This window comes from Aquarana catesbeiana, linkage group LG02 (assembly GCF_042186555.1).
Source record: "Aquarana catesbeiana isolate 2022-GZ linkage group LG02, ASM4218655v1, whole genome shotgun sequence".
NCBI classification, from domain to species: Eukaryota; Metazoa; Chordata; class Amphibia; order Anura; family Ranidae; genus Aquarana; species Aquarana catesbeiana.
The window spans coordinates 136184423-136210712 of NC_133325.1; the positions used below are offsets into that span (position 1 = coordinate 136184423).

Here is a 26290-nt window from a genome sequence, read left to right on the forward strand (position 1 = left end):
TTGCTATGAGCCCTTATCCTATATTGTGCAGTACTTCAGATGAAAGCAAACTTCAGATGAAAGCAAGATTTTGCTGAGGTAGTTCTAAAGGAGCTATAAGGTCCTTCCTTGAAAATATTGTGAAGTACAGCACTTCCTAAAGCAGGGGTCTCCAAACTTTCTAAACAAAGGGCCAGTTTACTGTCCTTCAGACTTTAGAGGTTCCAGACTGTAGCTAGTGAAAGTATAAAATGCCCCAGTGTCAGTGGAATTTAAAAAAATTACATAGTGCCTGTAGTCAGTAGAAGGAGGAATAGTGCTCCATTATTATTATTAGTTGTCGTAGGAATAGTGCCCTATCATTGGTATTAGTGGGAGGAATAGTGCCTAATTGTTAATATCAGTGGGAGGAATTATGCCCCATTGATAGTGTCACATCATTGGTGTCAGTGAAAGGAAAAATGCCCCATTGCTGGTTTCGGTGAGAGGAATATTTCCCCACTGTTGGTGTCAGTGGAAGGAATGGTGCCCCCTTGTTGGTGTCAGTGGGAAGAATAGTGCCTCGAGAGCCAGATAAAGGCAAGCAAATGGCTCCATTCGGCCCATGGGCCGCAGTTAGGAGATCACTGTTATAAAGCAAATAGGCATTTACATGTGCCATTGCAAATTGTAAATTGCATTTCCAATTCCATAGCGCATAGGGTCATGCAAATACTTCTTTTACTCCTTGTATGGCAAACTATGTATTTAGCTAGTTTATAGCACAGATATAAAATGTAGAATCACTTACCTTAGAACTGTTTTAAGCTCATTAGCCCCATCAGTGCACTATACAGAAACTATGGCTTCCGTAAAGTAGTGTGTTTTGGGCCACATATAGCCCTCTCACTCCTTCCTTTCTACAAGGTCTTTCACATGCTCTTCTGTTTTTTTTAGGACATGAATGTTTTTAGGTATCTCAAAAATCTCATCAATTTTAAAGCACAAGGAGACCCAAAGCTTTTGCTTAAATGTATAAATCCTATAGAAGTAAGTACATTGTATGTTTGCTTTTTTTTTATCGATATCTTGCTCCTAATGCTGATACTATCATTTTAGGTATACTAGGATTTATTATGGAGTGGGGGTAGAGCTGCATGATTAATCGTTAAGAATCGTTATCTATTCTACGCCACTTGTTAAATGCAGCAAAATCTTGTATCCCACTGCAATGGAAAAATCAAGCCTCACCAACAATAGCTAGCTGGATCTAGAGAGTAGAAGACATTAGTAAATTGGAGGATTTAGTGCTCACTGCGAGGCAACAGCAAGAAAAATACAAAGAGACATGGGCGCTATGGCATCAATTCTTCCTCTCCTCAGAAGGTATCGCCCTAAGGGCTTCCTGATGAAGCCAATACCCCAAATAAAGATAGACTCAGACTCAGAGGCCGTCCTAAATCAACCAGGCCCCCCCCCCCCCCCAATATCCTTCCATCCCTATTTCACCCCCCCTCCAGTTCCCCTCTTGTCTTCCCCACCCCAGGGCCCCCCTCCCTTCCCCACCCCCCCGCCTCCGAATTTGGAACCCACTTGGATGGGGTGGGAGACGGCTGGGTGTTGGGGAGGAGGAGAGGAGAGGCGAAAGAAGATCAAGGTCTTCCAACTTGCATAACCTTTGAATAAGAAAATTACTGCTGAAGAGGGCCCCCGGCCCTGCAATGTCAATTTCAGAGGTATCTGTTACTTGAAGAATAACTTGGAGGATATACATGAATCCTGTTTTATCTCTCCCTCCATGTGTTGATGTTGACTATGTTGACCCCCCTCCCTCTTGAAAGTTTGTATGTATGTCTATACCTATTGTCTTAGCCCATGTTGGGCATTAATAAAAACTTATATTTGAAAAAAAAAAGAAAAGAAAAAAAGAAGGAATCGTTATCGCGATCTTGAAAAAAGTATTTCCAGATTCTTTCTATGTAGACACTTCTCTCTGCTCTGCTAAAGCCGACAGCAGTCAAAAGAAAGGAAAAAAAAAACGGCAGTCTGCCAAGAATCACAACATTCTTTAGCAGTGAAACTTAAGTATAAACATTGTAACAAGTTGTCCTTTAGATCAAAGGAATACACTTTGTGTGAAAATGAGGGAAGTTTATCCACTTGAACACTAAACCTTTTTCTGAGATTTGTTGGTTTCAAGTTAAAATATATATATATATTTTTTTTTTAGTAGAGACCCTAGAGAATTAAATGGTGGTGGTTGTTGCAATTCTTTGTCACACTATATTTTCGCAGCAGTAGTTCAAATGCAATTTTTTGGGAAAAAAATTACACTTTAATGAATTAAAAAAAAACTAACCAGTAAAGTTAGCCCAATTTTTTTTGTATTATGTGAAAGATTTTTTGCCGAGAGAATCGTGAGAGAATCGTGATCTTTTTATTCTAAGCAAAACAATTGTGATTCTCATTTTGGCCAGAATCGTGCAGCTCTAAGTGGGGAAGGGGGGAATGAATGTCTTAGTTCAGTCCATATCCTTTTCAGAGAAAGGTAATTGATTGGGCGACCCAAAATGTTTTCATTTTTTCCAATCAATCTTTTACCCCAAAGTTAACCAACCAGAGAATTCTTCTTGTGCCTTAGACAGTAGATGGTCCTGTCAAGTGAGCAATTGAAAACACTTAATGCAGGAAAGGGGGCAAACCACTACTGGTAAGAAGTGCAGAAACTTGGAGGTGTACATACCTGTAGCAAGTAGTGAAAAGGTGGTCAGCACATAGGCAAGATCTGACCACCTCACAGGGAAAAGGAACAGCAAATTATGCCAAAATGTGCAGACTTGAGTTTGCCAAGTTTCCAGTTATACTTTATGTAGAGGCGAGGGGCTAATATAACCAAGCTGCAGGATTACAATTCAGGCACTGGTTTATCCGGGAATCACCAAGTGGAATTGGCCACGGTTTCTATTCTGCTCATCATATCCTTCACACCCCAACCCTACAGAGGGGATAGGCTTTGGATTCTAGCTGTTATTGTGTAAAAGAGGTCTCCATGGAAAGCTGGGTTCCATAGATTCACAATTGTTGAAGACCCTTAGATTACCTAGATCTAGATAGGGAGCATTATCAGGGTGTAACATCTCATTTGTCATCATTCTTTTGGCAGGCAGAACTGATCGATGCTGCAGCTGGAGTACATGTCAGGTTCAGACTAGGAGGAGTAAGTACAATCTTCATTATACTGTTTGAGTGGATACATCTCTAAATGGTTTGTTTTATGGTTGGTTATCCAAAACTCTAAACTGGGCCATTTTTTATATTGCTATGAAATGTAGGGATTTTTATCAAAGCTGCTACTGAGCACAAGCAGGGACATTTATAGCTTTAGGTGGATGTGGGCGGGGCTGTATTTACCATTGTTCATTGTCCGTATCTAGGACAGCAGGATTCGAAGAGTTTGCACCACGTTACAAGGTTTATAGACTGTTGTTGTTTTTTTTTTTTTTAGCACCCCTCTGTTACATTTGGCCAAAATTACTGTGGAAAAAAGTAGGGGAAGGGGCTGTTGAGAAGTCACAAGACTCCCTAGTTAAAGTGGTGGCAAATCTCTTCTATGTAACAGTGAGGACCTACTTAGAACCTGGTGCTAATAATAATATGATGTAAAGAGAGGTTTCCATGAGACTCCTTTTCATAACTTCTTAATGATTATAGCAAGGTTCAGGGGTTAGAGCTGGGAACTCCAGTAGAGACATTCATTGCAAACATTTCTGTCTGTCAGTTCCTGCCCAAGACCAACGATATCTTCAGTGGGCTCAGCCTTTGATAGCTTTTTTTATGTAAGCACTTCGTGTCAGACCTTCTGATATTTTAGTTTCTTCTAGATGCTAGAGCACTATACATTAGAATAGTTTGTCTCTCAGGGTCTATGTTCTAATATCTCAGTGTTCTGCGACCTGTACCTAATGCACAGCATATTGAGAATACACCCACTCTCTCTGTTTCATTTTCATAGCAGACACAATCGAGTTAACTTACTAAAACTGGAGAGTGTGAAATCTTGTGCAAATATCGTTATGACAAAAAAAGCGGAAACTGTTTTTCTTTTTTTTTTCTGTGCAGAACTGCGCTGGATTTTTCACTCTCCAGTTTTAGTAAATCAACCCTAATCTGTATATGAAATAATAATTTTGGGTTAACAGACTCTCTTTTTAATGTTTTTATATAAAAGGGAAATCTGAACAGTTGACATAGCTTTAAGGCTCAGTTCACACTGCTGCGACTTGGGATACGATTTGTGAGACCCCAAGTCACATCACATGTCAAATCCCATGTTAGTCAATGAGAGCTGTCTTAATTCGCTCTGACTTTAGAAAAAGTTCCTGTACTACTTCAAGGCGACTTTTGCCCATAGACTTTAATGGAAGTTGCCTTAAAGTCAGATCCTCATCTTAATTGATGTGATTTAGATTCGACATTACAGGAAGATTACACAGGCATTCCCTGAAGTTGCTTCATAGTCACGCTGAAGTTGCGCCAAGTCGCACTGAAGTTGTCTGGCAAAGTCGCACTGTAAGTCACGCGAGTCTCTGATCGTGGCAGTGTGAACCGAACCTTATGCAGTGTACACACGAGCGGACTTTTCGACCGAACTGGTCCGACGGACAGAGTCCGGCAGACAGTCCGATCGTGTGTGGGCTTCATCGGACCTTCAGTTTACTTTTCCAGTCGAAAATCTGACGGACTTTAAATTTGAAACATGCTTCAAATCTTTCCGACGGACTCGAGTCCGGTCGAAAAATCTGCTCGTCTGTATGCTAGTCCGACGGACAAAAAACCACGCCATGGCAGCTATTGGCTACTGTCTATCAACTTCCTTATTTTAGTCCGGTCGTACGTCATCACATACAAATCCTTCGGACTTTGGTGTGATCGTGTGTAGGCAAGTCCGTTCGTTCAAAAGTCCGTCGGAAGTCCGTCAAAAGTCTGACGAAAGTCCGCCGGAATGGCCATCGGACTTTTGTTGCCGAAAAGTCCGCTCATGTGTACGCAGCCTTAGTGATACATCAGAAAGAATAAACAGTGTAGATATAGCCAAATGTTCATAATGGTATTACTATGCTAAAGTTTTCCTTTCCGTAAACATTATTTTATTTAAAATAAAAAAACCTGTGGATTATCAGGGGTAAGGGAGTAAGAGGGAATAGAGGGAAGGGAACTATTTGGGGGGGGGGTCCTAGTAAAGGAATTTTGGAGGAATGTCTGAAATAAGAGATTGACTTATTAACGTTCTGTTCAAAGAGTTTGACAGGTATCTGGTCAGAAAGGTCAGATAGTCCCAATATCTATCCCATAGCATAAAGTGTACTGATCCTTTCAAACATGGTCTTGACATGTTTGGCATTTGGAATGGCTGTCAACAGTTTGCCAAACAAGATTAATTAGGGGTCAACACAATGGGGTTGATTTACTAAGACTGGAAAGTGCAACATCTGATGCAGCTGTGCATGGTAGCCAATCAGCTTCTATCTTTAGCTTGTTCAGTTAAAGAGGAAGTAAACCCTGGTGGGTTTTACTTCCTCTTTATTTCCCTGCAAAGGTAAAGCATAATGGGCTACTATACATCGCATATTAGCCCATTATGTGTCACTTACCTGACACTGAAGCCCGCGATGTCGCCGTTGTCCCCACGAGCAGGGAGCTTCCATCTTCGCCCCTCTTCCTTCTGGGGCCGCGAACTCCGGCTCTGTGACTGGCCGAAGTCGTGTGACGTCACTTCTGCACACGCGCGCGGCGGCGGCGGCGGCAGCCGCCAGTCACAGCATGACCTCTATTAGAAACGGCACAATGTGCCCTTTCTAAAGGGCGCATGCGCCAATGTCATCGCCGTTTGTCATTTTAGTAAATGTCTCCTAAACAATGGAGGTTTAGGAGATATTTCAAGCACCTACAGGTAAGCCTTAATATAGGCTTACCTGTAGGTAAAAGTGGTTGTACAGGATGTACAACCACTTTAAGCTTTGACAAAAAAACAAACATAGAAGCTGATTGGTTTCTATGCAGAGCTGCACCACATTTTGCACGCTCCAGTTTTAGTAAATCAATACCAATGCCCAGTGACCATTTCTAGTCAAGTGGCTCATGCAACTGACAACCATGCCAAAATCACCTGTGTATTTTTGTCTTTATATCTACATAAGATATATTTGTCTACATTAAACTTGTCCTTAGGCCACCCAGAGAATTTACGGGGTTGTGGATGTGCACTTACAATTAACCCACCCTCAGAATAAAATACCTAACATACATGTTTAGGTTAATGGAAAGCGAAGGAAGAGAAAGAACACTACAAACATCAATGATTGCAAGGAAACATAACAAATAGCAATTGGAGTAGATTTTCTAACTTGTCAATTTATTTGTTTTCTCCATTCAGTACCCAGTGAGATGTTCTGTCATCTCCTGGGATAATCCAACTCTTTACAGCTCATGTTTCTGCTGTATCTTTTTTTCGATCGGTTATATATTCACTCATCAACATAACTGAGTCCAAAAAACTATAGAACAAAGAATTCATCTTACTGTATGGAACTGTGTAAACTAGAAATAAGATAACAGCAGCAGTACGATCTTTTATCTGGTTTACCAGATGTTTGTAGAAGTATGATAAACATATATAGCGAAGTGTGAGAAAATGTCAGTTATTTGGCTTCCCACAATGTTTATCTGTTCATTATCTGCTATTATGACTAGAGGTCTACATTGGATCTGTCAGATTGTGGTGAAGACAGCTCAGGGATGGGGTAGGGGTAAGGTATGCCTTCTGTACTATTCATCTTATACAAACGGTCGAGTCCACTTCAAATTTAGATGAGTAGATTGGGGCAAAACCTTAAAATTAAATTAAAATGCTCATAGTGTATAACAATAATAATGCAAAAACTATACTGAATTGTTTGAATTCCATTTGCAGACAAAATTTCCACCCAACATATATTATAAGTTGTTTACTCACAGACCAATTGTGGATATGTGTGCCAATAGCCCTAAAGACTACACCAAACAATGTGTGAAACAGCTGCTGCCAAAACAAATCCATAACCATGGTGCCATTCCGGAGGACACCCACAGCGGCTGGTACAAAAGGGTGGAGAACAATGGCTGGAGGCTCCTAACACTCAGGGTCAGTGATTGAATTACTATATGTTGCATTACTTTATAATATATGTATTCTGTCTGTTTTACTGCAAGCAACCCGGACTTTATTATTACTTTTTGGCCATCATAACCCCCCAGCTATCTGATCCATAGCCTCCTTCTCACTCTACTCCAAATAGTTTCTATAAAACTCAAAATTAGAGAGGAAACAACAAAGGGGGCAGAGGTGGTACCAGCTACAGAGATGAGGTAAACCAGTCCTGGCAATACCAGACACTACACCCTATTAGCCAGCAAAGAAACATAAATGTTTAAAATGCACTATACAGACAAAAGTATCTGGATCCACCTGTAAACTTAGGTCTGCCATTTCCATCAAAAGGAACTACTTTTGGGAATCGGTGCAGCACCACAAAGTTGGCCTCGCACCGATACGGACGGTGCCTTTGACGGCAATAGCCACCGATTTGGCATGCGATTTGACATGTCAAATCGCATGCCAAATCAGCCCAATATGAATGTGGGCTTATTGTCAAAGCTTAATTGAACAAGCTGAGGTACGAAGATGATTGGCTACCAAGCACAACTGCACCAGATTCTGAGTGCACCAGTTTTAGTAAATCTTCCCCACACTTTGATGTGGCCAGGGCCGATCCTGGGCGGATGCGCGGGGTGCTCCGCACCCCGGCGCTGCAGCGGAGGGGCGCTGAAGTGTCAGACTGCTCTCCTCCCTCCTCCTCTCTTTGTGTCACACACACAGCTGTTTCTAGCGTAAGGCAGCTGCTAGGGCGCCAGGAGGGCACTGAAGCCGGGAATGACAAAATGTCCCTGAAGGAAAGTTACGCTGCCGCCGCCCTCCACTCTTATCTAGCTCAGCAGCACAGGTACAGGCACAAAGCCCAACATGACAGGCAGCACAGCCCCCACAATATGAACTTCAGAAGTTCAGCCGTGGTTTCCAGTGGCGGAATTACCAGGGTCACACTTGCGCCCTGGCATTCCACCAGTGTGGGGGCCCCCAAGACCCTGCACCTCCCCCTGTACCTCTGGGCCGGCTGGCATCTCTAACTATACAGGGGAGGGGGCAGGAGGGGGGCGATCGCCAGCTCTGTGATATCCCTCCAGCCAGCACAGTTCACCTCCCGAGTTTCAGTGTATACAATGGAGAGGGGAGGGGCCTCTGACCCGAGCAGGCGCCAGATTCAGTGCACAAGTTTGTCCCTCTGCTTGTACACTCTGAGTCTTGCTCGGGTCAGCGGCTCCTCCCTTCTCCATTGTATACACTGACACTCGGGAGGTGAACTGTGCTGGCTGGATGGACATCAGATATCACAAGGAAGCATGTACAGGGCCTGCTGCTTGGACTTCTCATGTAAGGTAAGCCCAACACTGACTCCTCCCCCCACCTGTGACTCCCCCCCCACCTATGACATTTCCCCCCACCTGTGACAATGACCCCCCACCAGTGACATTCCCCCCACCTGTGCCCCCACCTGTGACACTGCCTCCCCACCAGTGACATTCCCCCCCACCTGTGACACTGCCCCCCACACCAGTGACATTCCCCCCACCTGTGCCCCCACCAGTGACACTGCCCCCCCACCATTGACATTCCCCCCCACCTGTGACACTGCCCCCCCACCAGTGACATTCCCCCCACCTGTGCCCCCACCAGTGACACTGCCCCCCCACCATTGACATTCCCCCCCACCTGTGACACTGCCCCCCCCCCCACCAGTGACATTCCCCCCACCTGTGCCCCCACCAGTGACACCGCCCCCCCACTGGTGACACTGGGTCCCCCACCTGTCACACTGCCCCCCCCCCCACTGGTGAAACTAGGTCCCCCACCTTTCACACTGTCCCCTTGCAACAATACCCCCCTGTCATACTGCCCCTCCATCATTCTGCCCTCTCGTCACTGCCCCTTTCTGTCATATTTACCCCCCTCCTGTCACACTGCCCCCTCTTGTTACACAGCCCCCCTCCTTTCACAGTGCTCCCTCATTACACTGCCCCCTCCCGTCATACTTCCCAGGTATCCTTTTCCTGTCACACTTCCCCCCTCTTGTTACAATATCCCCGTCATACTGCCCACTCCTGTCACACTGCCCCCATCATACTGCTCCTTCTTGTCACACTATCCCCCTTCTTTCACACTCCCCCCTCCGGTCACACTTTCCAGATACCCTTTTTTTGTCACACTGCCCTCCTCCTGTCAAAATACCCCATCACACTGCCCCCCCATCCTTTCACAATACCCCCCTCCAATCATACTACGGTTCAGGGGCCCTTCATGGTTTCTTGCACTGGGGCCCTGAAGGTTATAGTTACGCCTCTGCTACAGCACTTCCGGCTGCTACTCCTCCTCTCTCCCAAGTAACAGGCATAAGACTGCCTTTTTTTCCACTGCTTTTCTCCCTCCAGACAGTAGGCACCAGCCCCCTGCAATTAACAAAGGTTCCCACCCACCAGTCCAGCACAAAGATGGCAATCGCTGCTGAACTGGTGGGATGAGGGGGAGGAGCCAAGTAAGACCAGGGGGGAGGTACCAGCGCGCACAGGAGTGGGATCAGTGTGGTACCATTACCAAGACATACCACCTGCTTACCAAAAAATGTACCTCTTAGCCCCCCGTTCACACAATCTGTTAAAGCACGCTATAGTGCATTACCATGACATTCTGCGCTGCTTCATTAAAAGTAATGTGCTGACATCAAATTTTACTAGGATAAAGCAACGAATTGTTGAATTGTCCAGGTAATGAACTATACCAGACCGGGAATGCGGAGTACCTGGTACCAGACTAGGTGGAGCTGTGTGCGGAGTACCTATACCTATTACTGGAGCAGACGGAGTGGTGAAAGGCCACTCTTGGGAGAAAGTGTTGCTATTTGCAGTGTTGCTCTTTGAGCAAAGTGGCTGCAAATATCCAGCAGATGACAAACGCATGTCACCTCATAAGTTTAAGATGTCATGTTTTGTGGTAAGCAGATGGTATGTGCTCTGACTTGGTGATGGTACACTGAAGTCAATGCAAACAGCTTGCAGTGGATCTGCACAAGTTTATCATGGCACAGTTTTATTGAATTTTTTTGTATGAAATGTATGTTTTATGCTTATTATTTATTGTGCAAGGACTGTGGAAGGTACATGTATTAACCACTTCAATACCGGGCACTTACTCCCCCTTACTGCCCAGGTCAATCTTCAGATTTCAGCGCTGTCACACTTTGACTGACAATAGCAACACTGTACCCATATGAAATTGTTATATTTTTTTCACACAAATAGAGCCTTCTTTTGGTGGTATTTGATCACCGCTGTTTTGTTTTTGTTGTTATTGCCAAACGAATGAAAAAAGACTGAATGTTTAAAAAAAAAAAAAAGTTTCTTGGTTTCTATTATAAAACTTAGCAAATAAGTAATTTTTCTCCTTCACTGATGTGGCTACACTGATGGGCACTGCTAGGCTGCACTGATGGGCACTAATAGTGATAGGTGGCATTGATGAGGCGGCATTGATGGGTACTGATGGGGTGATTGAACACAGCTGATCACATTTGAAAGGTCCGCTGTGATTGGCCCTTTACTGCGATCTGTGAACTCTGCTGACTCCGATGTAAGAGGGGCACAGAGAACCTTGATTGGAAGGTGGAAATGTTGGGAACTTTGATGTAAAGGGGAATTTCATTGTGGAAGGGAGGGTGTGGTGGGAGTACAGTGGGGGGCACCAAAATACACCTTTGCCTGTGTAGACAAAAATCCTTGCACCAGCCCTGGTCACACATACCGCACTGAGCTTTTCAAAATGGCCGGCGGCGCTGTAACAAAGTTCCGCCTCCTAGACCGGGCACCTGTAATAGACGGCACACTGATCCAATGCCTTGAAATTTAATCAGTGTGACGTGTATCATAGGAGCCTGCGAGTTTGAATCCAAGCTCTGTAAAAGCAGGAGATCGCTGCTCTGTGTGATCCATCTAAGGACACTGGTAGGCTGCATTTGGTGGGCACTGGTAGGCTACAATTGGTGGGCACTAATAAGGCTGGAACTGGTGGGCACTGATGAGGCTGAAACTGGTGGGCACTGATGAGGCTGAAACTGGTGGGCACTGATGAGGCTGAAACTGGTGGGCACCGATAAGGCTGAAATTGGTGGGCACCGATAAGGCTGAAATTGGTGGGCACCGATAAGGCTGAAATTGGTGGGCACCGATAAGGCTGAAATCGATGGGCATTGATGAGGTTGCATTGATGCATTGATCTCTTGTATCATTTCCACAGTCTCTGACCATCTCCTGTAGTATGTCTGCAGTATGTCTGGGGGCTCTTTCTAACAGACTCTAACAGAGGCCCTCTCTGTGTCCATTAGAGAGACCCCCTCCAGGTCCGATTAGAGTACTTTGCTTCTCTTCCTGTATTTTGTTTATTGTTAAGAGATTGTGGGAGGATCCCAGGGTAACGAAGACTCCTTAGGGGAGCATCTCTGTGAGTCGTTGGCATAGGAACATTTGTAAAGGGGAGGAGTTAGCAAGATGACCATGCCCATGTGTGGGCGCCAGAAATATTTCTGCACCCAGGCGTCTGTGACCCTAGGATCGGCCCTGGATGTGGCGGAACTGAGTTGCAAATCTAGATAAAGGAAGGCCTGTAGACGTGGTGTATCTGGATTTTGCAAAAGCATTTGACACAGTTCACCATAAATGTTTACTGTACAAAGGTTGAGTACATGGATTGAAAACTGGCTACAAGGTCGAGTTCAGAGGGTGGTGATACCTTGATAAATTGTAAACTTTATTGTTGTATCAAAAGATGTGTTAAAATTCCACTAAATGTAATAATACAGGAATATTACCCTATCAAACCCATCAATAAAAAACATACATACAAAACAGTGAAAATGACAACGTTGTCACACTAAGTCGTCAGACCTAGAGGCCCTACACATGCACTTCTATAAATACGCCCAGCTAAAAATAAAAACCTGAGTGGTGCTGCTGTGTATCAATTAAATTGATATTACATAAAAATTGGATACTTGGAGTTGGACTCGGTCTCAAGAGAAGTATTGGTATCAATTAAGGACTATTAGCATAGTGGTAGGTCCATGAGTATGCTCCATAATAGTATGTTAATTGATAGACCATTTCCAAAGCACAGCCGATGCAAATATTCAGACTAAATTGCTGTAAAAGTCCATAGAAACAAGTTGTGGGGTGTGAATACTTGGTTAACCTTGTTTAAACACAAGACCTGTATAGATCACCCTCCATTTACTCCCAGAAATAGCTGATGCTGCAAGGACGTACATAGTATGAAGACTTGCCAATACTTTGTTATTGACTGATAGTCACCACCGTAAATCTTTAATAAGAGGTGTTCCGGTGGGGCAGTTCCTCAGAATCAGGAGGAACTGCTCCACCGAAGACTACAGACGAGAATCGGATTCCTTGTACAATCGTTTTAGAGAAAGAGGTTACTCTTACCGTACCCTAAAGCGAGCACGTAAAATAGCTGCAAGTAAAAAGCACTGACCTTCTCTCCCCTCGAGAACTGGATCCCAATGTCCCTGAAGGACCAGTTAGATTAATTATGCAATATGGAGCTCAATGGAATGAGATGGATACCATATTGTGGAACCACTGGCATATCCTCACATGTGGCATGACGGATTTACAGTTTACAATTTATCAAGGTACACTGTGGTTGATTCTCCATAAGGGCTTTTCAGGTGGCCTCACTTGGCCCCATCCTCTCATTTTTTATCCAAGTATAGTAACAAGTCCTATTTGCAACCTCAGAACACCCAATAAGTAGACAGTATGCGACCGGTCTAAACTACGTGGCATGTTCACCAATGCCAGGAGTCTGGCGGACAAGATGGAAGAACTAGAGCTACTGTTGTCCGAGGAGGATTTAGATTTTGTAGGAAGTTCAGAGACTTGGTTCAACAGTTCTCATGATTGGCTGGCAACCATTCAAGGGTATTTCCTATATCGCAGGGATAAAGAGGGTAAAAAGGGGGAGGGGTATGCCTGTATATCAAAAATGATGTACAAGTGAATGTGAGAGATGACATCACTAAATGAGCAAGGGAGGAGGTGGAATCCTTATTGGTAGAGCTGCAAAGGGATGAAAGTAATACTGGGAGTATGCTATAGGCCCCTTAACCAGAGGAATGAGGCGGACCTCCTATCACAATTTGGATTAGCGGCAAGGATGGGAAGTGTCATCATAATGGGGGATTTTAATTATCCAGACATAGACTGGGTGGAAGGAACCGCGCATTCATCTAAGTCTCGCCCAGGGACGTACCTAGGGTAATTGGCACCCGGGGCAGATCCTTTTTCTGGCACCCCTCCCCCTTACAAAATCGCAACTTGCAAAGCTTGTCACTTAAAAAGGTGCAGGAGCTTCTTTTGAGCGACAGAAGCTCAATTTAAGAAGCTTAGAGTAGTATAGTGGCAGGTTAGGGCAGTATAGAGTATTATGGTAACAGGCTAGGGCTGTATAGGCTATTATGGTGGCAGGCTAGGGCTGTATAGGGTATTATGGTGGCAGGTTGGGTAGTATAGGGTATTATAGTGGCAGGTCTGGGCAGTATAGTGTATTATGTTGGCAGGTTACGGCTGTATAGGGTATTATAGGGGTAGGTTAGGGCTGTATAGGGTATTATGGGGGCAGGTTAGGGCTGTATAGGGTATTATGGGGGCAGGTTAGGGCTGCATACAGTGACAATGTGCTCACTTACAGCTTAACTGGTGCTGCAGATGCAGACTCGTGGCTCCTGTGTGCTCTCTTCTTTCTCCTCCTTCAGCTGCAGGATCAGCCAGTGAACGAGTTTTTGGGAGGAGTGGAGGAGGCAGCCCCACCCCCGGCTCTGCCCACCAACTCCAGCTGCCTCGGGAGACATTGAAGATCGTCAAGGGACAGCCTGCCTGATTGGATGACTGGGGAGACAGGCAGCCGCCCTCCCCCGCACCGCTGGGTCCCCTGCCGACTTGATGAATTTCTGATGCTTACAAAGCTGGGAAAGTGCAGGGGCGCCCGCTCATTATAACGGGCCTTCTGCGATCTCCTCTCCGGATCACACTGCATAGTGTGCAGTGCACACCCCCGGACTGACACCCCCCTAATGTGCGGCACCCGGGGCGGACCGCCGCCCACCCTTGGTACGCTACTGGGCTCGCCAGTTCCAAAATGTCTTGGAGGACAATTTCATGGGTCAGATGGTAAATGCACCAACTAGAAACAAAGCGTTACTAGACCTACTGATTACCAACAATACAGACTTGATCATGGTAGTAGAAATGCAGGGAAATTTAGGAAAAAACTATCACAAGTCAATTAGTTTCAGTATATATCACAGTAATAGGAAACATAAGGGGAATACAAAGACACTGAAATTCAAAAGAGCCAACTTCCCTAAACGACGAGCCTTGCTAGAAGATACAAATTGGGATAAAATCTTAGGAACAAAGAACACGGAGGAGAAATGGGTATGCTTTCAGAGCATATTAAAATAGGCGATTAGCCAGTGCATCCCAATGGGAAATAAATTTAAAAGAGCTAATAAAAACCCTGGGTGGCTTAACTACAACGTAAAAATGCATATAAAAGCAAAGGAGAAGGCCTTCAAAAAATACAAGGCTGAGGAATCATCATCAGCATTCCAACTTTACAAAGAATGCAACCAGAAATGTAAGGGTGCAATCAGGGCGGCTAAGATAGAATACGAAAGGCACATAGTGGAGGAGAGTAAGAAAAATCCCAAAAAATTCTTTAAGTGCATAAATAGTAAGAAAGGGAGGTCAGATCATATTGGTCCCATAAAGAATGATGAAGGGAATCTGGTTACTAAGGATGGAGAGATGGCTAAGGTATTGAATTTATTCTTCTCCTCCTTCAGTAACCAAAACTGCAATGTTTATCCTCATGACAGATCACAGTAAGCACCCTCATGGCTAACAGAGGGCAGAATTAAAAATAGACTTGAAAAACTTAACATTAATAAGTCACCAGGACCAGATGGCTTGCACCCGAGGGTCCTTAAGGAACTCAGTCCAGTAATTGCCAGACCATTGTTTCTAATTGTTACAAACAGTCTATTGACTAGAATGGTACCAGCTGATTAGAGAAAAGCCAATGTAGCACCAATATTTAAAAAAGGGCCAAGATACATCCCTGGGAATTACAGACCAGTTAGCCTAACATCAATAGTATGCAAGGAGGGGATGATAAGGGAGTATATACAAGATTTTAGCAATGACAACTGTGTCATTAGCAGTAATCAGCATGGCTTCATAAAGAATCATTCTTGCCAAACCAATCTATTAACCTTCTATGAGGAGGTGAGCTGCCATCTGGATAAAGGAAGGCCCGTAGACGTGGTGTATCTGAATTTCGCAAAAGCATTTGATACAGTTCCCCATAAACGTTTACTGTACAAAGTAAGGTCAGTTGGCATGGACCATAGGGTGAGTACATGTATTGAAAACTGGCTACAGGGGCGAGTTCAGAGGGTAGTGATAAATGGAGAGTACTCGGAATGGTCAGGGATGGGTAGTAGGGTCCCCCAGGGTTCTGTCCTGGGACCAATCCTATTTAATTTACTCATAAATGACCTGGAGGTTGGGATAAACAGTTCAATCTCTGTATTTGCGGACGATACTAAGCTAAGCAGGGCAATAACTTCTCCGCAGGAAGTGGAAACCTTGCAAGAAGATCTGAACAAATTAATGGGGTGGGCAACTACATGGCAAATGAGGTTTAATGTGGAAAAATTTAAAATAATGCATTTGGGTGGCAAAAATATGAATGCAATCTACTCACTGGGGGGAGAACCTCTGGGGGAATCTAGGATGGAAAATTACCTGGGGGTCCTAGTAGAAGACAGGCTCAGCAATGGCATGCAATGCCAAGCTGCTGCAAGCAAACTAAACAATATTGGCATGCATTAAAAAGGGGATCAATTCCAGAGATAAAACGATAATTCTCCCAGTCCGGCCGCACCTGGAGTATGCTGTCTAGTTCTGGGCCCCAGACCTCAGGAAGGATGTGCTGGAACTGGAGAGAGTTCAGAGAAGGGCAACAAAACTAATAAGGGGTCTGGAGGACATTAGTTACGAGGAAAGGTCACGAGCACTGAACATGTTCTCTCTGGAGAAGAGACGCTTGAGAGGGGATATGATCTCAATGTATAATTACCGTATTGGTGACCCCACAATAGGGATAAAACTTTTCCGCTTAAGGGAATTTAATAAGACACGTGGCCATTCACTAAAATTAGAAGAATATCGGTTTAACCTTAAATCCTGTGTCTGCGGGTCTATGTGCTTCAAACTCGGCTGCCTTGTAAAGGTGTTGTCTAGGCTTCTACTGCGTTGTATCCTTTAAAGCGGAGTTACACGGAGCCATACTGCATCTTTAACCATCGTCACCCATTGTACCACTGGATTATCCTATTCGCTGGTCTTCCACTACATATGCTGTATACCTTACAGCTGTAAGGTAAGCGGCCTGCGAACACGGAGGTGCCCCCACTGAAGAACACTCCCTTTCTTTCCACCACGGGCATTTGGTCTGCATTTAGAAGTATCACATTTGGTGGTGGGACTGTTGTTACATTTTTTACCTTTTGGATTCACCATTTATAATGTCTGCAAGTCGCCAAGTTCTGGCGTGTTACTAGCACATACCACTGGGACTATTTAATATTTTTTATATATATATATATTTTTACTGATTTATATTATGATCATTTTTTCGATAACTACTTATTCGTTTTTCATGCCATCAGCTGCCCACAGTGTCAGCATATTGATACACGTTTTAAGGGATTTTTACTTGATATTTTCTGGGTTTATGCACCCCCTATGTTGATTCACATACCCATGTGCACTGCTTGCTTGTATATTTTTTGATGTTAGCACTCTTGGTATGCACCATTAGGTTTGAGTGTTTTTCTGTGCTCTTATCTATACTTTTACATTTATATATTTGCATCTGTGAGTCCTTTCCTTGATGTATCTGACTCATGTATTTAGATTATTGGACATTTACTGTGTATGTACTATAGTATAGTGCCCCTTTTTCCCTTTCCCCATTCCCCTTCCATCACAGAGCAACTACCACCCCCTTATTTACACAATTTTCTTGCCTGTTTGGAGCAGTCTTTAGGTGTTGCAGCAGTGTCCCTTTAGAATAGGCTTCCGCTGACAGCGCAGGAGTTATCACTTTCACGCAATTTTTAACCTTAAACTGCGTAGAGGGTTATTTACTGTAAGAGCGGTTAGGATGTGGAATTTCCTTCCACAGGCGGTGGTTTCAGCGGGGAGCATCAATAATTTCAAAAAACTATTAGATAAGCACCTGAACGAACAACAACATACAGGGATATACAATGTAATACTGACATAAAATCACGCACATAGAGAGGACTTGTGTCTTTTTTCAGCCTCGCCTACTATGTAGACAGTCGAGTATAGGACTTAAGGTTGGAGGTAGAAATAACTTTAAAAAGTTTATGAAGATAAAATTATCTTTGAGAGTACCCACTGCCTTTAAAAATTATTTATTTAGGTTTCTTGTGCTGTGGAACATGTCTGAGAGCTGTATTTTGTATATATTTAGTGGCCCCTTTTAATTTTTATATTTACTGTAATACATTTTGTCTGTATTTTAAAAAAATGGGGAATTAAAGTCAATGTCTATCTACCTAGAAGGAGACAGTCTCATTATAGATCCTTGCGGCATTTGCTGGAATTGCTCAGTAGCTCAGCAGGATATTACATGCCCAATAATACATTTTTACTAACCCCATTTCTTTATCTCCTCAGGTCTTTGACAGCTTAGATGAAGTGACTGCAGCTGATAATAAGAAGAGGGTCAAATTCAACCACAACAAACTGCAGAGGATACAGGATGTATTAAAAAAACAAAAGCAACGAAAAATTGACTGGATGAGAAAGATGTGAGTAGATAATGCATCTATATGTTATGTAGAACCGTTTTAAAGGCCTCTCTAGAACGAATGAAAAAGGTAATTAATTGGAAAAACTTAGATGAACCTTCCATATAATAACTGTAATGCCCTGTACACACGGTCAGACATTGATCGGACATTCTGACAACAAAATCCATGGATTTTTTCAGACAGATGTTGGCTCAAACTTGTCTTGCATACACACGGTCACACAAAGTTGTCGGAAAATCCGATCGTTCTGAACGCGGTGACGTAAAACACGTACGTCGGGACTATAAACGGGGCAGTAGCCAATAGCTTTCGTCTCTTAATTTATTCTGAGCATGCGTGGCACTTTGTGAGTCGGATTTGTGTACACACGATTGGAATTTCTGACAACGGATTTTGTTGTCGGAAAATTTTATAGCAAGCTCTCAAACTTTGTGTGTCGGAAATTCCGATGGAAAATGTGTGATGGAGCCCACACGCGGTCGGAATTTCCGACAACAAGGTCCTATCACACATTTTCCGTCGGAAAATCTGACCGTGTGTACAGGGCATAAATGTACATAGGTCTTTTCTGCTCTACTATACCAAAACATGCTCCACATTTAAAACAATGTACAGTATAAAACATCCCAAAAGGCTGTTGGCCTTACAAAACAATCAAGCCGCCCTCTGATTGCTGCCCCAAGTGGGCCTTACACATTAATATTTCTTTCTCTCAGAACCATGGAGAATCAAACAACATCGATGGATGAAGTTGCATCCTACATCTACTACCTGTCTGCTTACCCACTCTCTTCTAATTTACTCTGTGCCCTCTGAAAGACAAATAACTTTTGAACACAAATAATTGCTTTAAGAATACTCTGGTACAATGGATATAAAAAGTCTATGCACCCCTGTTAAAATGTCATGTTTCTGTGATGTAAAAAAAATGAGACAAAGATAAATAATTTCAGAACTTTTTCCACCTTTTTAAATGTGACCTATAAGCTGTACAACTCAATTGAAAAACAAACTGAAATCTTTTAGGGGGGAAGTAAAAATAAAAAAATAAAATAATCGTGGTTGGATAAGTGTGCTCATCCTCTTCCTCTTATAACTGGGGATGTAGCTGTGTTCAGAATTAAGCAATCACATTCAAACTCATGTTAAATAGGAGTCAGTACACACTTGCCATCATTTCAAGTGCCTTTGATTAACCCCAAATAAAGTTCAGCTGTTCTAGTAGGTCTTTCCTGAAGTTTTCTTAGTCGCATCCTACAGCAAAAGCCATGGTCCGCAGAGAGCTTCCAAAGCATCAGAGGGATCTCATTGTTAAAAGGTATCAGTCAGTAGAAGGGTACAAAAGAATTTCCAAGGCATTAGACATACCATGGAACATAGTGAAGACAGTGAGCATCAAGTGGAGAAAATATGGCACAACAGTGACATTACCAAGAACTGGACGTTCCTCCAAAATTGATGAAAAGATGAGAATAAAAAACTGGTCAGGGAGGATGCCAAGAGGCCTACAGCAACATTAAAGGAGCTGCAAGAATATTTGGCAAGTACTGGCTGTGTGGTACATGTGACAACGATCTCCCATATTCTTCATAAGTCTGGGCTATGTGGTAGAGTGGCAAGACAGAAGCGTTTTCTTATGAAGAAAAACATCCAAGCCCGGCTAAATTTTGCAAAAACACATCTGAAGTGTTTGGGAAAATGTACTATGGTCTGATGAAACCAAGGTTGAACTTTTTGGCCATAATTCCAAAAGATATGTTTGGCGCAAAAACACTGCACATCACCAAAAGAACACCATACACACTGTGAAGCATGGTGGTGGAAGTATCATACTTTGGGGCTATTTTTCTACAGCTGGAACAGGGGCCTTAGTCAAGGTAGAGGGAATTATAAACAGTTCCAAATACCAGTCAATATTGGCACAAAACCTTCAGGCATCTGCTAGAAAGCTGGACATGAAGAGGAACTTCACCTTTCAGCATGACAATGACCCAAAGCATACATCCAAATCAACAAAGGAATGGCTTCACCAGAAGAAGATTCAAGTTTTGGTATGGCCCAGCCAGAACCCAGACCTGAATCCGATTAAAAATCTGTGGTGTGATCTGAAGAGAGCCGTGCACAGGAGATGCCCTCACAATCTGACAGATTTGGAGTGTTTTTGCAAAGAAGAGTGGGCAAATATTGCCAAGTCAAGATGTGCCATGCTGATAGGCTCATACCCAAAAAGACTGAGTGCTGTAATAAAATCAAAAGGTGCTTCAACAAAGTATTAGTTTCATGGTGTGCACACTTATCCAACCATATTATTTTATTTTTTCTTCCCTTCACCTAAAAGATTTCAGTTTGTTGTTCAACTGAGTTGTACAGTTTATAGGTCACATTAACCACCTCAATACAGGGCGCTTTCACCCCCTTCCTGCCCATGCCATTTTTCAGCTTTCAGCGTTGTCTCACTGTGAGTGACAATTGCACGACCATGCAACACTGTACCAAAATTGATTTTTTTTTATCATTTTCTTCACACAAACAGCTTTCTTTTGGTGGTATTTAATCACTGCTGGGTTTTTTATTTTTTACCAAAAAAATAAAAAAGAGAGTACATTTTGTAAATAAGTAATTTTTCTCCTTCACTGATGTGCGCTGATGTGGCGTCACTGATAGGCTGCACTGATGAGGTAGCACTGATGAGCAGGCACTATTATGCCGCACTGATAGGTGGCACTGATATGTGGCACTGATGAGCGCTGATAGGCGGAACTGATAGGTGACACTGATTGGCAGCACTAATGAGCAGGCACTAAAAGGCAGCACTGACTGGCACCAGTAATGGGCACTGATTTGTGTCACTGATAAGCACTCATGGACACTGATTGGTAGCACTCATGGGCATTGATTAGTGGCATTTCTGGGGCTTTACTGTAATTTCATGCCCTATTCTCCCCTCTGTCAGTGTGAGGCAATGAGAGACGATTACCGGCACTTCCTGTATTCACGTGACCGGCTTTGATTGGACACAGTCAATCACATGGTTAACCACTTCCGGACCGCCGCACGCCGATATACATCCTTAATTTGAAGGAGGATATTGTTATGGCAGCCGCTAGCTGCCATAAACATGGTATCTTCTTGTTAGGCCGGCGGTCCGCTACAAGATAAAAGTGGTCTCTGCGACAGATTCGCTGCAAGATCACTTTTATCGGCAGAGGGAGAACGCCCCCCCCCCCCTCCCGGAGCGCTCTGGTGCCCTCTGCCGCTTACCGGAGCCGCCTGCAGCGGCGGAGGTGATCGGGTCCTCTCTGTGATTGGGCATAGAGACGAGTGAGGAGGTCCTGTCATGCTTTTTTTCTATTACAAGGGATGTTTACATTCCTTGTAATAGGAATAAAAGTGACACAATTTTTTTTCTTTTTTTTAAAAAACGGTGTAAAAAAAAAAAAAAGTACATAAAAGGTAAAATAAATAAGAAAAAAACAAAAACATTTTTAAACGCACCCCGTCCCGCCGAGCTTGCATGCAGAAGCGAACGCATACATGAGCAGTGCCCGCATATGAAAACGGTGTTCAAACCACACATGTGAGGTATCGCCGCGATCGGTAGAGCGAGAGCAATAATTTTTGCACTAGACCTCCTCTAACTCAAAACATGCAACCTGTAGAATTTTGTTTTAAACGTCGCCTATGGAGATTTTTAAGGGTAAAAATTTGTCACCATTCCACGAGCGGGCGCAATTTTGAAGTATGACATGTTGGGTATCAATTTACTCGGCGTAACATTATCTTTCACAATATAAAAAAAATTGGGCTAAATTGGGCTAAACAGTGTATTTTTTCCAAAAAAATTGCGCTTGTAAGACCGCTGCGCAAATACGGTGTGACAGAAAGTATTGCAACTACCGCCATTTTATTCTCTAGAGTGTTAGAAAAAAAATGTATAATGTTTGGGGGTTATAAGTAATTTTCTAGCAAAAAAAACTGTTTTTAACTTGTAAACAACACATCTTAAAAAGAGGCTTGGTCCTTAAGTGGTTAAAGAGCCGAGTTAGTGGCTCTTTACAGAGATCGGGGTTGCGCCGTGTCCTAGCAACACGCTGCACGCCTCCACGGGCGAGCGGGAGCGGCCATTTCGGTCCGCTGTCATACGACGTCCACCCAGAACAAGAGCCACACCATCCCTCCGTCATTTGACAGTGGGCGGGCGACAAATAGTTAAAGGTGGAAAAATGTGAAATAATTTATCTTTGTCTAATTTTTTTACATCGCAGAAACCTGACATTTTAACAGGGGTGTGTAGACTTTTTATATCCACTGTATTTCATATAGAATATTCTATTTTTCCAGCATCCTTGCAATATCACTATTTTTCCATTAAAAAAAAAAGTACAGTTTCCATGCATTGCCCGTGCGGCACTATTCATTGTTAATGGCACCCCAATTGTGGGAAACAAATGCTTATTTTTCCACAAGTAAAAATGCACAACATATGTGACAAAACAACCATTAATAAATGTGCAAACTGGAACTTGGCAAAAAGCTCCATGAGCTGCTTTTGACACATTTGTCACCCATAGGGCAACCCATTAAAATCAATGGGCTTTTTAATACAATTGTACTTTATAAATAAAGGATATTAGTACTAAATAAGGTATAATATCTTAAGACCTAACACTGTTTAAAATGTATTATTTCAGATTAGAATGTACCAGGGTTGTGTAGGAACAGCACAATGTGTCCCCTCTGTGAAAGAATTAATAATCCTGAAAACCCAACTTGATGTCTCCATGAATGACGATGACTGTATATATAGTGCCATCTGGTGGAGTTTTCTCTGGCAAGCCTTTTATCCAAAAAAAGAATTAGAAATTATTATAATTAATAATGCTTGCTCATCAACATTTACTTTGGCATAAGCAACATTATGTATAATTATATATTAAATATATACTTTCTTTAATTAGACCATTATGAATTTTATCCAAAACATTTATATCAATGATACATTGCTAAAAGTGTTCATTTATTTTTCATGCAGACCATTGGGAAAATTTACATAGAGTTGTACATGGACCGCCTGCAGAAAATATGTTCAGTCTGATATAACTACCTAATTACTATTGTAAATCATGCATTTAAAGTGGTGTTAAATGCATTCGGCCGAAATTATACTTTTTAAATAAAAATACCCCTATAATACACAAGCTTAATGTATTCTAGTAAAGTTAGTCTGTAAACTAAGGTCTGTTTTGTTAGTTTATAGCAGTAGTTTGTTATTTTATAAACTTACAGCAGGCCGTGACCATCTTAAGTGTGGGCATCTGAAGCCAGACTGTATTTCTGCCTGCATCTCATCCTTGCAGATCTCACACATGCTCAGTGCAGCACAAGCAGTGTAATAGGTTTCAGGTCAGGTTTCCATAGCAACGGCAGTGTCAGAGGAAGTTGCCGTCCCTTCCCAGAAACCATTGCAAACAGGAAATGATGCGATGGGCCGCGGCCAGGGAGGAGGAAGTGAAAAATGAATACAGCAGATATATAGTAGGTGCTGAGAAAAAAAAATTTAAAACATCCAATTCGTTTACAGTGCACAGTTTAGTGAGGGATGCTGAAGAGTTGTAAAAGTGGGCGGAGCTCCACTTTAAAAAAGAAATAGTATTCAAATGTAATTGTACATTTCTGACAGTTGCTAAGAAAATGAAGCAATGAATAATGTGAAAAAAAACTCAGATTCTTTATAGTTTTTCCCCTGTGTACATACTGTACAATTTAATGGTTCAGGTCAGTAAGGATATTTTAGCACACTCTCAGGAAAGGAGTCTGATGGAAGGGAGTGGGCTATACAGAAATATAAAACATTAAAAGTCGGTTCACACTGGAACAACTTGTCAGGTGACTTAGCCGCCTGACAAGCAGCGTCCCGTTCTGTACAATGGAACCGTTCTAATCGGAGTGACGCAAGTCGCTCCAAATTAGAAAGAGATTCCTGTACTACTTTGGGGGCGACTTGCATTGACTTCTATATAGAAGTCGTTTTGCAAGTCGCTGCTGCTGTCGTGTTTAAGTTGCCTGAGGCAGCCGCGCTGCAAGTCGTGCTACCTCAGTGTGAACCGACTCTTATGCCCCATACACACGGTCGGACATTGACCGGACATTCCGACAACAAAATCCTAGGATTTTTTCCGACGAATGTTGGCTCAAACTTGTCTTGCATACGCATGGTCACACAAAGTTGTCGGAAAATCCGATCGTTCTGAACACGGTGACGTAAAATACGTACGTCGGGACTATAAACGGGGCAGTAGCCAATAGCTTTCATCTCTTTATTTATTCTGAGCATGCGTGGCACTTTGTCCGTCGGATTTGTGTACACACGATCAGAATTTTATATCCTGCTCTCAAACTTTGTGTGTCGGAAAATCAGATGGAAAATGTGTGATGGAGCCTACACACGGTCGGAATTTCCGACAACAAGGTCCTATCACACATTTTCTGTCCGAAAATCCGACCGTGTGTACGGGGCATTACACTGGCAACACAAGGAACATGCATTCATTTGTGTTTAATTTTCATTTTGTTTCATTCATTTAAATTTGCAAATGTGTCTCCTAACTCCCTGCACCAAACCTCACTTGGTTTGGAAGTGGAGTGAAGTGGAGTGAAGATTTGCTATGATATAGAGCAGTGGTCATCAACCCTGTCCTCAGGGCCCACCAACAGGCCAGGTTTGCAAGATAATTGCAGTATTCTAGTCTTTATCTCCCCAAGGTAATACATAAAACCTGGCCTGTTAGTGGGCCCTGAGGACATATATAGAGAACATAAGAAATATCAATTGTGCCTACTCAGTACCCTAAAAAAGTGTACCTTTATCTGGAATTCCTCCAGAAAAATAGCAGTGAATTTCGTGGTATGCGAGTGTGCCTAGGCACTCCTGTAACTACAGCCTTAATTGTGTGACAGCTAAGGCTCTACTGCCTCTGACTGCTGGTCTCAGATTTGGAGTGAGATTTGTTGAAGTCACTACTGAGCTACTCTCTCTTCTCCTTGCTTGAGGCTCTGAAGATCAGCTTGCAGGAAGACCGCAGGCACAGTTTCAAGAGTTCAGTTCCTCTGTAAAGTAAACCTGTCGCAAAAGAAAGAAATAAGGGAGCTGCTCCCTGCCATAGCTGACCTAAAAATTGTAATGAAATTACTCCTGACCCCTGCACTCTGCATTACTTACTGCTGACCTATGAACTCTGCATTGCATTCTTCTTACCATTAGACTCTGTGTTACTATTGACCCCAGCACTCTGCATTACTTACTCCTGACCCCTGCACTTTGCATTACTTACTGCTGACCTCTAAACTCTGTTACATTCTTCTCACTTCTTAACTCTGCATTACCTACTACTGACCCCAACACTCTGCGTTACTTACTGCTGACCACTGCACTTTGCATTATCTACTGTTGACCTCTGGACTCTGCATTACATTCTTCTCACCTCTAGACTGTTATTTACTGTTAACCCCTGCACTTTGCATTACTTACTGCTGACCTCTGAACTCTGTTACATTCTTCTCACCTCTTGACTCTGCATTACTTTACCACTGACCCCAACACTCCATGTTACTTACTGCTGACCCCTGAATTTTGCATTATTTACTGCTGATCTCTGAACTCTGCATTACATTATTCTCACCTCTAGACCCTGTGTTAGTTACTACTGACCCCTGCACTTTGAATTATCTATTGATGACCCCTGAACTCTGGTACAGTCTTCTCACTTCATGACTCTGTGTTATTTACTACTGACCCCAGTACTCTGCGTAACATACTGCTGACCTCTGAACTCTGCTTTACTTATTACTAACCCTGGAAATCTTCAAACTTTCCTTACTTTTTATAAGGATATTGTAGATTATCTACTTAAAAAAGAAGTGCACCAAGGTGATCTTTGGTCTTTTCCAGATTGTTGGCCTCCTTGTTTCTTTAATGACAGGTTTATTTCAAAATACACAAAATGCTAATGCTGTTTTTCATCCTATTTTTCAAACCTGTGCTGACTGCAGAACATTGATCTGCACTGGTCACATAATGTTGAATGATATTTTACCTTGAGAGATATATATATATATATATATAATATTTAGTATTTTTTTATTGCAGGAAAACAAAAAATGTGAACGTGACCCAAGATAAGAATTCTACTGAAATAAAGGCA

General features: G+C 42.8%; 1 protein-coding gene across 1 annotated transcript in view; it reads left to right on the forward strand.

The window, feature by feature from the left end:
* Positions 1-26290, forward strand: part of LG02H11orf65 (linkage group 02 C11orf65 homolog) — a 60210-nt gene that overhangs the window by 9518 nt on the left and 24402 nt on the right. The window contains exons 3-6 of the mRNA XM_073613496.1: positions 916-1008; positions 3122-3175; positions 6929-7138; positions 17953-18086. Of these exons, the coding sequence (XP_073469597.1) occupies positions 916-1008; positions 3122-3175; positions 6929-7138; positions 17953-18086 (491 nt within the window). The remainder of the gene's footprint in view (positions 1-915; positions 1009-3121; positions 3176-6928; positions 7139-17952; positions 18087-26290) is intronic.